We start from the raw sequence: 13,152 nt of genomic DNA, 5'->3' as shown, positions 1-13,152 counted from the left end.
TCTGAGATGTTGGCAGCAATGGTGGCTGCTGCAGCAGAGAAGAAGAAGACAGCAGGGGCGAAGAGGATGAACCGACAGCCATGGAGTGAAAATAATTCTTGTGCAGAAACTCATGGGTAAGGAGATGGCTATGAAGATCAGCATACGATAGCGGTTTGGCCTTGGTTATGAGGCTAGTTACCAAGTCTTTGAACTCACCGCGAAGGCCACGAAACACATAGAGATTGAAATCTTCAAGAGACATTGGGTGACCAGCAACAACCAATTCGTCAAATAATGATTTGGCTTGCTGCATATACATACTAATGGATGCATCACCTTGTCGAAGGTCTTGAAAGGAGCTATGTAGTTGCATGATCCGAGAATTAGATGGAGAGGCAAGTGCCTTCTAAAGCATGTGCCAAACACAATGTGAAGTAAAACAATCCACTACAAGATGCAACACATCCACGGAGAGAGAGGAGAGTAGAGCACTCAAAATAAGTTGATCTTATTGCTTCCAACGAAGAAAAAAAGGGTTGATGGCAGAGGAAGAACTAGTCGAAGCATCAATCATATGAGACGGCAAGGAGCCATCAACAAAGTGAAAAACACCTTGACCAAGGAGATATGGCTTCATCTGTATTCTCCAATAAAGATAGTTTGTGTTCATAAGTTTCAACGACACAATTTAGTGGGTGTTTGATAGAGGAACCATTGTTGAAGTGTGTGTTCCCATAAGAGGCAAAGGAACGGCAGAATCATGAGAAGAAGAATTAGACACATGAGGAAGTTGTTCTCGGCCAGCAGCAAGAGGATGGTTGGCCGGTGATGTTGCAGCAGGGGTGGAAGGAGAGATGGCAACGACGGCAGCAGGAAGAGAGTCCATGGGGGAGAAAAAATTAGGGCCGACTGCAAAGGGAGAAAAGAGTTTTAACGGCCGAAGGCTCTAATACCAAATTGAGAAATAATTAGGAGGCTTAACCTAATAGTTAGCCAACCCTTTCTATATATATGAGTAGGACAATATACAATAGTAAAGGTGGAGATTTCCACATAAGAATATGACTACAATATTTCCTATATAATTACATTCTATAATATAAATGGATTGGCAACTAAGATGGATTGACCAAATTGATTGATATTCATAAAGAATACCGAAATATTGGCTTCCGAATAGGAATGCTAGAATGATTGGTAACCAAGATAGGTTTTCCGGATTGATTGATATTTTTTGGCAGTGCGTTTAGGGTTGTCCGACTACCAAATACTGTCTTTCGCAGCGGTGTTTGAAAGGTCTCACCCTCTGATGTGATAGGCCGAGGAGTGCCCCGAACACACCTTGGGTTTGGTGTCAATGATCATTTCTTTACTTTTTCCTCTCTTCTCCTTGAATTAAGTGCTAACCCCTTCAAAATTTTAGACCAACCCCTTCAATTTTCTTTTCCTTCACATTTGGTCCATGTCCTTTTGATTGTATTTTTTTTTATTTTGAATAAACCATAAAATTACAAATATTTTTGAATTTCACCTCTTTTTATTTTTTAATCTTTCAGACTTAGTCTTCTTTCTTTTGATTACTTTTGTTTTAATAAGCTATAAAATTATAAATATTTTTCTAGTCTCACCTCTTTTTGTTTTTTATCTTTCAATTTTTTTCCATTCTTTTGATTGCTTTTTATTTTTAATGTTTTTTTTTTTTTTTACAATTTCATCTTTAATGAGTTTTTTTTTTCCTAACAAATTTGATCTCCATTCTTTTTATTGATGTCTTTTTTTTTTTCCTTTATCAAGTTTTTTAAATTGATATTTTTCTTGATTTCATTATTCAAAATTAATTTGATTGGGGGATTAAGCTTTTTGATTGAATTGGTTTAAAAATTTCATGGGTTACAAGTTTAAAAAATTAGATCAAGTTTAGAAAGTTTGCCATAAGCTAGCTTGGTTTTTTTTTTTTGGTTTTAAAAAGTAATTTTGTTTTATAATATTTTTTTTAAGTTCTGCTTTGTTATTGTTTTTTATGATTTTCTTAAGTTCATAATCAGAATCACTGATTTTAAAGTGACTTAGGACAAAGATTTTACATTTAAACTCAAATTAAGTTTTTTCAACCTTTATAAAATTTTTCTATATATTTTGGTATTTTAAGGTGGTTAGAGTAGAGAAGATGAGTGAGGGGTGATGATGAAGATGTTGATGGCTCCACAGGAGGGAGATGCCATCCCCACGACACAAAACTCTTGGAAAAATAATGATCGTCCACCTGGCAAGAATACATGAGGTTAGAAGTGGAGGGTGATAGGGTGCCACGCACTAGTGCCACCAACGGTGGCTGTGCTGTGATTGGAATGATTTTGTATGGGACCCAGCTGATGACAGCGGCTGTTTTCGTGTTTTTTCTTTCAATCATGGCTGGATACTAGGCATGGCATGATTAATGATTGATGGGGAAGGGGCAATGGGAGCCACACGATCCATTTCATGGCTGTTTCTTGCTTGTAGGAAGAAGATCATGCCATAACGGATCTTACGAGGTTGATATTTTGCTCGGTGTTGATTTGCTACAATGGCTGCACATGAACCCGTCCAACAGAAGGAGCGTCTATTGACGCAATATTGCTGCAAGTTATAACGAAAGTGGAACGGTGGGTTATCCTCAACCTCTCGTATTTCTGAATCAAATGTCTCGGATGTTGCCTTACAGTGGCCATTAAATTGAGTACTGGAAAGGCTCATTATATATCGATAAATTAACAAGAAATTAATTGGTCGAGAGGGTTTCTAAATCAGTACCGTACCATTATTTTTGTAACCACTTTCATCCTACATATATCCAAGCCCAGTTTTCGCCTACCCACCATCAAATTACACGTATATTTTGGTATTTTCAGGTGGTTAGAGTAGAGAAGATGGCCAGTTCCTCCTCCTTTTGCGGCGGCGGCTAGGTCTGGGTATAATGGGCATAGAGGTTTATGTATAGTTTTTGCTCTTGTTTTTTTCTATTTTATTTCTCTCTTTTGCAGAACTCTTTTTCTTCATTAACTTACTGGTAATCTCGACTATTAATTAAGTGTTGCTTGAAAATTAAAACTGCAAATTTAGCAAAAACAAATACAATGAACCCCCCCTGGTGTTGAATGTTTGAGTTGACTGGTTCCAAATATTCAACACAAAGGACAAATTTATTCGTTTCATTGCAAGCATGCAGCATAAGAAATCATTGTGTTCTTTGAAGTGTCAAAACTACGATGATATGACATGCAAATTGAGACACGGTACTGTATATTTACACTTCTGTATGTAAAAAAACGTGCATGGTCTCTTTTAGTAATGGAAATTTAGAATTAGTGATAATATTTTCAGTGTTCTTAAACTCCAAACCTTATCCTTGAATACTTGATGATAAAATTGTTGACGAGGAGTGCTCTTGACTTTTTTTAATCAAAGGCGTCTGGTAGTTTTTTTATTTTTATTCAAATTGATATATTTGTGAAGAGGCGGTCAATCATAAACTTTCTTAAATAATTTTTTTATTGTTTTAACTATAAAATATCATTTTATTCATGCGACTGGTCATAAGATTTAAATCTTGAATGATAATATGATAAACCGACAATCATCCTTCAAATTAACTTGTAATTCAAAAAAAATTATAAATAATCTATACATTAATATTAGAGAGTAATATATAAATATTAATTGAACTTCCCTTAACAATTTACATTTCTTATTGAAATGGTTATTTGATAAAATAAAAAAGCTTTAATGACCAAGCAATCTTTATGCTATATAATAATATATAATCATTTATTATGCTTCACATAATAATTTTAAGCTTTGAAAAAGATAATTTTTAAAAAAATTAATAATATAATCATTACTAGATGAAATTTTTGTATCATGTTTTAGAAAAGTATAGTTTGGTGCGGCAATCCCCCTAATTAATAATTATATTTGTAAGTGCATTAAAAACATAATTAAAATTTTAGAGTAATTTTCAAATCATAAACTAGTGACTCGGGCTATTACAAATTTCAATATTGTATTATATGTAAACAAATTTAGTTTCCGATCTTGCCTACCATTAAAAAAATTAGAAATTGGTAGGAATTTTGTTCAAATTGAATTCATTGACTTGAGCTATTGTTGAATTTGGGAACACTGAATTTTAAAAAGAAAATCTTAAGCTTTAATTTATCATTTTTATCAAATCAACAACTAAATTATGATCTAATACCATGTTTGGGACAAGATATGAGCCATATCTAACAATAACTATGTTCAAATGAGCTTACCGGTAGATAAATAATCGTTAGACTAAATTTGATTATATGCATCATATTATACTAATTAAAGCACGCAAACACATATGTATAAAAACTAGCTAGAAAAAATAAATCTGGCAGAACAGTTCTTCACATATCATATAGTTTTTTTCACACTACAGTAAGGCATAGAAAACGAAATCTATATCAATCATTTCTTGTTAACATGTATAGGAATGAAATGCATGCTATAAATCATTAGCAAGGATGCCTTTATTTATTTGATTAATTTGTATCTGCTCACACTTGATAGACACGGAAACGTGCAATTACATTACATTACATTACATTGAAAGATCAAAACAGTGGGAGCTCTTATTGATGTCTAAGAGAGACGAAACACATCCTTTAATTTATCATTTATGCTGTCTTGTACCATTTTGTAACTCTCTCCTATCACCAAGACGAGAGAGGAGGAATGCTTTGTTCATGCCTGAAGAAATTAGCAGGATCAACTGCAGTCTTCACCCGTACCAACCTATCAAAGTTCTTCTTGAAATATTTCCTGCCCCAGATGCTTGCTTGTTTGTAACTTGTGTTGCCATTAAGGTTATTGATTCCAAGGTCAAGATCTCTATAATTCACGTATACTTGTCGAGGATTTTTTGAAACGTAAGGAGTCATGTAATCGAGTAGCCTTCTTATCCAACTTATATACCGTTGGGATGCCTCACTACTTTCATCTTCCCAAAGCACCGCGTATTCAATTTGAAATATAATTCCAGCTCTATGTGGAAATGGAAGGCTGGACTCTGATATCTCATCCATCTTGCCTCCATACGCAGTAAATTGCAATTCAGATATCTGGACCTCTAATTGATCCATCCGTTCCCAAATACCCTCCAATGCGATTTCCGGTAAAGGTTCCTTCACGTAGTCTGATTTTGTTTTGAAAAATACCTCAGATATAGGAGTCCTATCAAGTAAAGCATCCAAAGATGTGTTGCTTGGGAATCCGGCAAAATAGAGAACTGACTCGATCCAGCTCATTTCAATGCAATCTTCCTTCACCAATCCGAGCTCGGGAAAGCTCTCTTGCATCAATGAAAGAAGCTTATCTACCTCACCAAGAAATAAGGTAGTGAATGCAGCTTGTATTGTAGTCTTTCCTCTTTGGCTAGATTCAACCTTCCTTAGGAAAATTCTTGTGAAAATATCTTCATGAAGCTTGTTTGATACGAATTGCCACCGGTGGACAAGCTTTGTTGCATTTTGTTCCAAGGTTCTTGAGACATTGAAACCAGTCACGATAGGTGGAACTCGAACCAAGTTTAGTTTCCATGCAACAACGATGCCGAACGTGTTTCCTCCACCGCCTCGAATGGCCCAAAATAAATCTTCTCCCATTGATTTTCTGTCATGTATTCTACCTTCAACATCAACTAATACAGCATCGGTGATATGGTCTGCGGCTAGGCCAAATTTACGGAGAATCATGCCAGATCCTCCTCCACTGAAGTGCCCACCAACACCCACAGTAGGGCTAACACCAGCAGGAAAAGCAAGGGTTTTGCTTTTCTCAGCAATGCTATAATAAACTTCACCTAAAGTTGCCCCAGCTTCAACCCATGCATTGCTATTCTTAACATCAACGTTGATCATTCGAAGATTAATAAGATCAACAAGGACAAAGGGGACAATGGAAACATAAGAAAGACCCTCAAAGTCATGGCCACCACTACGCACTCTAATTTGCAAGCCATGTTTCTTGGAACAAATAACAACATCTTGAATCTGGGAAACATTCACAGGGGTAACAATGACTAGTGGTTTCGGGGTGGCGGTTGTATTGAACCTGAGGTTTCGAATAGAAAACTGCAGGACAGATGGATATGAGGAGTTTATTGGGGTGTAAATTACCTTAGAAATGGAGTCGCTGTTTTTGTTATAAAGGCAATCAAGAAAATCGTCATGAGTGTGAGCTGAAGTTGTCCATGAGAAAGAAAGCAGAAACATGGACAAAAATGGCAGAATTGAAGGGATTAAGGAATTCATCTCTGTTAAAATCTTATTTGCCTATAGAAGTGGGCTTGAGGCTCCCTCTCATTTATAGTACTCAGTACAGGTGCCTGGTTTTCTGAACAGTGTGCCTCTATCTAGAGTAGGGATACAATTCCACTATTATCTAGGTAGCTAGGATAGAGTTTGTTGACAATTTGGATGTTGAAAGTTCTTTCCAAGAAATTAAGAACAACCTAGTCGAACAAAATCACCAAGTTGTCAACTTTCGGATGCTCATGTTGAACATCCACCCCATTGCTTCGTAGATTTGCCCTCTCTATTTTTTTTCTTCTTCGATTACATGGTCAGTGATTCGAGCATTTTATATTTGGACGGAGAGAAATTCAACTGATCATGTTAAATACTCCGATCTATTGTTAGAGTACAAATGGTAATTCATAGTTTTCAGCTGAATTCATTTATTTACCTGATAATAATCCTCTTTCTTATCCCCTGTTAAAGAACTATCTCAACTCAATTATTTAAGCTGTTAGGTGAGGCTTCAAGATATAATTTATATAATTTTTTAGCATGTCCCTTTAAATGAAAGTCCTTTGAACTTGAATTGCACAAGCTCACATTACCTTGTGCTATTAATTAAAAGAGAAAATAAAGGTGACGAAATTCAAACTTGTGATCATTTGATCATTAAAACTCTGATATCAAGTTAGAAACAAAGAAGCAATATATTTGTATGAATAGTAATGGATTCTAATTAGAATATCAATCATCCTTTGTGTGCGTGTGCGTGTGTGTGTGTGTGTATATATATGTTTAGGATTGTATACAGTAGTAATAATATAATACACTACACTTGATAATTAAACACACACACATACACACACGATAACTAAACTATACATGTAGGATAAGTCAATCCTTTCCACAATAGGCCCCTCAAGATGAAGAAAGAGATTCCACCTGAAGTTTGGATCGAAGATGAGCAAAAGGAGCATGAGGTAGAGATTTGGTAAGAACATCAGTTAATTAATTATCCTTCAAAGAGATAAGTCGAACATGAATCTCCTTCTTAGAAACTTTATCATGAACATAATGATAACCAACCTCAACATGTTTAATATAAGTATGAAATACAGGATTGACAAATAAAAACATGGCCCCTAAATTATCTCACCATAAAGTTGTCATAGAAGGAAAGGGAAGACAAGGTTCTGATAGTAAAGAATGAATCAACAGTATTTCAACAATGCCATCAGCCAAAGCCTTATATTCAACTTTCGTGAAAGATCTAGCAACAGTGCATTACGTCTTAGATTTCTAAGAAACATGAGTATCACCAAGATACACAAGATAACCACTAGTAGACTTACAATTATCAATAATTTCAGCCCAATCAACATCAGTAAAGCCATAAAGAGACAAGGATGACCCTCAAGTAACATGTAACCCATAAGACACTGTAGGCTGAAGATAATACAAAATACATTCAATAGTCGCCCAATGATCTTCAGTGAGAGCATACATGAACTGACACACCTTAGTTATAGCATAACATATATTATGCCTGGTAAATGTAAGATATTGTAGTGCACCAACAATCTATCTATACTTAGTGGGATTAGAATACGAAGCACCTAACATGATGAATAACTTCGATGAAAAAGATGAAATAGTATTAACCAATTTACAAGAGGACATACTTCTCGTCAAGGAATATCAATAACATACTTTTTTTAAATTAGTAAAAGTCCCATACAAATGGGTTTAACCTCAATGCCCAGAAAATAATGCAAGAGTCTAAGTCCTAAAGCTTAAACCCTAAGTTCAGTAAAGTAATCAATCATTGAAGCAAGTTTGAGTTACTCCCAGTTAATAGAATATCATCAAAAAACATAAGTAAATAAAAAACAGCACCACGAAAGGATAGGATAAAGAAAGATGTGTCTGCCTTGGATGCCTAGAAACTAATAGAGAGCAAAAAGTCACTCAACCATTTGTACCATACCTAAGAAGCTTACTTAAAACCATACAATGATTTATGAAGGCGACACAAATGAGTAAAAAAAATAAAGTGAACAAAACCAAATGGTTGTTCCATGTACAACTTTTCCTGAAGTATGCCATTTAAGAGGGCAATTTGAACATCCAATTAACGAATAGGCCAACCATGAGAAACAACAATATTGAGTACTAACCAGATTGTGGTAGGCTTTATCACATGACTAAATATTTCCGAATAATCAATCCCCTCCTGCTAAGTGAACCCACGAGTAACCAACCATGCTTTGTATCTCTTAACACTACCATCAGCTCATTGTTTAAAGTCTACGTGCCATTATTGCGTAGGAATTGAATTTCCTCTTGCATAGCTTTTTATATGCCAAGTAATGATTAACATCCTAGAAAGTGGATAATTTATAGTCAGAGAAGGCAGAATCCCATGGGGCAAAAAAGACACTAAAATTGGCACTTTTGGGCTGTCATGGTCAAAGAACCATAGAGTGCTAATGAGAAACCAAAGGAGAGAAGTTAGAACCACTGTTCGAGACTTGCTAAAAAGCAAATTTCAAAAGATTAATGACTAAATTCAAAGATGGAGGTGAAACAACAAGTGAACTTGTTGGTGATGCATCCAAAACTAAAACAAGCTGAGAGGAAAGACTTGTAGGAGAACTATCCAACACTAAACTAAATCGTGGAAAAAAAAGTGAAACAAATGAGACATGCTAAGATGACAAGGCAAAACTTGTACCTGGACATTGATCAAAAAAAGGCATGCATGTGGAGATAATTGATGCGGGCTAGTGCTAATAGAATTAGTCAAAATAGAGGCAGTGGTGGCAGACAAAATAGGGGCAGTATAAGCAGGGAAAGGGTATCGAGAAACAGGTGATAAAGGGGTTAATTGGGGTAGGAAAGTATTGGTTTGTGATGTGGGGAGAGGCTGTATTTGTTCAAAAGTTGTAAGAGAAAAAATATTTTCATGGAACCGAACATAAAAGGCAATATAAATGCGTTGATAAGATAAATCAAAACATCAATAACCTGAGTACAAGTGTTATAACCAAGAAAAACACACAAAAAAAGGAGCAAAAATCTATCTTATAAGCATTATATAAATGAAGAAATGAAAAGTATAGACATCCAAAAGTGTGAAGAAAACTATAACCAGGGGTCACCTTTAAAAGACATTCAAAGGGTATTTTGTAATTAAAAACATGAGTTGGCATGCGATTAATCAAATAAATAGAAGTTTCAAACACATAACTCTATAATTTTAAAGGAGCCTTACATTAACCCAGAAGGGTGAGGCCAATTTCAATAATATAACAATCTTATGTTCAACCATGTCATTTTGTTTATAAGTATGCAGACAAATTAGGCAATAGAGAATACTAATAGTTTTAATACACACACACACACACTCAACACTCTAGTTTGTTTTAATAAATTTAATTTTTTAAGAGAATTGACATTCAACTTAAGTTTGAAACTGGTGAAAATATTGAAAACATCAGATTTTGCAACCAAAGAAAAAAAACAAAATATACTTCGTATGAACATCTACAAAAATAAAATAAAAATACCAAAAACCATTAGAGGAAAATATAGGGGAAGGTCCTTAAATATCACTAAAAATCAATTCAAGAGGTGTAGAAGTTTTGTGACCCATAGGTCCCAATGATAGACGCGATGATTCTCCTAATGAACAAGTTTGACAATTAAAATGAAATTGTTTTGATGTACATGACACTTTTTTATTTGACACTAAAAAACTTAAAATTCATGAATTAAGGTGCCTAAGTCAACAATACCAATGTCAGATATCAACAAAAGTAGAGAGACATGCAAATATGAAGGCTTGTGGCAACAAGGTTGCAGAAAACTCATACATAATATAAAGACAACCTCTACTCTAACCGGAAAGAAACACTCCTTTAGTTATTAGATCTTTAACATAAAACACAAAAAGATGAAATTTAAAAAAAAAAAACACATTATTTTCTTATAAGAACTTTTGAATAGATAATAAAGGCTTTTTATTATGCGGGACGTGTAAGCTATTAGATAAGATAAATGTACGTTTGGGTGCGTGAATTTTAGAATAAGAAATATGAGAGATAACAAGGCCTTTATCATCGTCAACATGTAGCTGATTAGTAACAATATAAGGTTCTAAGCTAATCATACTTGCAATGTCGAGTGTCACATGCTGATTAACACATGTATCAAATAGCGCATTGGCCTTCTGCAAATACACTTACATAATCATCATTCTTCTTAAGGTCTTGGAAGGCACCATAAAGTTGTATAATTCATGAGTTAGAGTGAAGTAAAGGCAATTTCAAGGGTTGTCTAGAGGTTGTGGGATGTCTAGTAATCAACTACTAGATGTAAAACTTTAGTAGACAAAGATGATAAAATAACACTCATAATTAATTGATTTTATTGCTTCCATGATAAGAAAGTTAGATTGAGAATAAACATAGACATGTCAGCACATGCAATATATGCAGGAGGGTATGAGAAAGAGCAATCAACAAAAGAGTACACTCCTTAGCCTAACAAGTAAGGTTTCATCTGTATCCTCCAATACAAGAAATTGATGTTTGATAATTTTAAAAAGATTACGCCTTAAGTGTTTGATGAAGGAATAACAACTCATGAAAAACAAAAATGGTAGCAACCATGAAAGGCAGAGAGACAGCAGCAAAGGCGTTGGTAATGGCCACAGAAGAATTAATCACAATAGTAAAAGAAAACCCACCAGAGAACATATATGCACAAGAGGAAAGAACAAAACAAAGGAAGGGATCAGTGCAACAAAAGAAGGAATTGTTGTAGTCATGTGAGAGTCCATGGTTTAAGTGTTTGTAGAGTCCATTACAGGGAAGAACATCAAGTGAGCTCTAATACCAAGTTAAATAATTATCTCATTTTAACAGCTTAAACTGTTAAATAAAACTTCAATATGTAATTTATATAATTCTCAAACATCCTCACAAACATTTTTCTAATGAACCTTGTTTTGAACATTTACGAGATATAAGGATGGAGAAAGGATATCGATAAATGTTTAAGGTGCAATGAACCTTATGTTGAATCCAAAGAAAAAAAAATCGTGGATAAACATTTAAAATTGATCTAGCAATTGTTTTATAGTATATCAAGTTATTTCAACCTTGTGGATTGGCCTTCCATTCAATGAACGAGGTTTTTTTCAAAAAAAAGTTAGTATAGTAGGAAATTACTTTAAAAAAAAAAATGATATATCTAAAAATTTATTTGTAAAAATAACATGAAACTTGCAAACATCAATGTTTTTGAGTTGAATTTGATAAGCATGTAACACATGCATATCCTTTTAATAATTGGACGGTGTCATTTTTAAAATTGAATGCCCGTTTTTTAAAACAAATGGGTTATGTTTTGTTAGTTTGAAAACAAATGGGTTTTGTTTTGACCAATTAAAGTAGGTTCATTGCATTATTTATACAAACATTCAACACGCTCGCATTTTTCTTCCACAGTCTATCTCATCCTTTAAAACATGCATGTCCTCACATACTATGCTATTTTTACAATAAATTTTTAGTTGTGTTATTTTATTAAAACAAAAATTGTAGTTGTGATAATTTTTTTTTTTAAAAAAAAAAAAACTCTTCATGGAATTGCTTAATTTGTAGTGACATGAGTACTTCTTTTTCTGGGATGTTTTTTTTAAATAGAAAAATAATTTAGTTTGAAAAAAAATAATAAAATAATACATATCATAATTAAAAAATATAATTTAAAAAAATATCATGTTCTTAATGACAATAAAAAGAAGTAAAACTAATTTAGTTTGAAAAAAATAATACAATTTATATATATTATAATTGAAAAATATAATTTTTTATAATTTTTTAAAATATCATGTTCTGAATGAAAATAAAATAAATATAAATTATATTATTTTATTTTTTTAAATTAAGTTGATTTTGTTATTATTTATTTTAAAAGACAGTTTCACTAAGTAAAAATATCTTTTTATGTTTGGGAACGCAGTATAAAGCGCGTTTTCAAAAAAAAACTTAATTTTGTTTTGTAAAACATTAATTGTTTTATATATTTTTAATTATTTTGATACAATTAATTTCAAAAATAATTTTAAAATTAAAAAATAATATTTTAATATATTTTAATATAAAAAATAATTATATCCATACTTTTAAAATTACGTAATTTGAAAGTCAGTGAAAGCTATGATTGGATGGAAAGAAGAGCATCAACAACAACCACAAAAAAATAGTTAACCTCAAAATTCCGCCATGTGTTTATTTAACTTTTGTTATTTGAAAATGACATGATTTGATGGAAAGAAGAGCATCAACGAAAAGAACCAATAAAAATTATGGATACATGATTACGCCATGTGCTTTGGTGACATGATTTGATTTGATGGAATTTTCCAGTATGAAACCTGCATGGGTTTCATTTGGATAGACACGCTAAGGTAAGCCAAGTCAAGACACAACACAACACAACACATAGCAGAATTCAAAGAAGCAAATCAAACAAGCTACCATCTAAAAAATAATTAATATTAAAAGATAAATTTTAAAAATAAATTTAATAAAAACAGAAACTAAAACAAAACAAATAGCATAAATTTAATATAAAAATAAAAAATAAAACTAAATAATAAGAAATGAAATTGAAAAGCCACTTAATTAAAAAAAATTAAAATAAAATAAATATCAATTAAAAAAACATGGATCAAATGTGATAAAAAATGACATGATATCTTTTAATTTTTGCATGTCTAACTCTAATTTCAAGAAGAGAGGAGAGAAAAAGTTAAAGGAAAAATAAAATGTTGTCAGATACTCATTGTTGCTCT

The 13,152-nt window shown here is 33.0% G+C and overlaps 1 protein-coding gene across 1 annotated transcript; it reads right to left on the bottom strand.

The window, feature by feature from the left end:
* Positions 1 to 4,505: 4,505 nt before the first annotated feature.
* On the bottom strand, positions 4,506 to 6,340 carry LOC118040813 (tetrahydroberberine oxidase-like). The gene is made up of 2 exons (XM_035047864.2): positions 6,168 to 6,340; positions 4,506 to 6,102 (listed from the first exon to the last, which is right to left on the bottom strand). Exons 1-2 carry the CDS (start codon positions 6,218 to 6,220, stop codon positions 4,704 to 4,706), a joined length of 1,452 nt encoding a protein of 483 aa, XP_034903755.1. The 5' UTR covers positions 6,221 to 6,340; the 3' UTR covers positions 4,506 to 4,703.
* Positions 6,341 to 13,152: the final 6,812 nt, after the last annotated feature.

The sequence above is a fragment of the Populus alba genome, chromosome 11, assembly GCF_005239225.2.
Source record: "Populus alba chromosome 11, ASM523922v2, whole genome shotgun sequence".
Taxonomy (NCBI): domain Eukaryota; kingdom Viridiplantae; phylum Streptophyta; class Magnoliopsida; order Malpighiales; family Salicaceae; genus Populus; species Populus alba.
The sequence above is the reverse complement of the archived record's forward strand: the minus strand, read 5'-3'. Positions and strand labels throughout refer to the sequence as shown.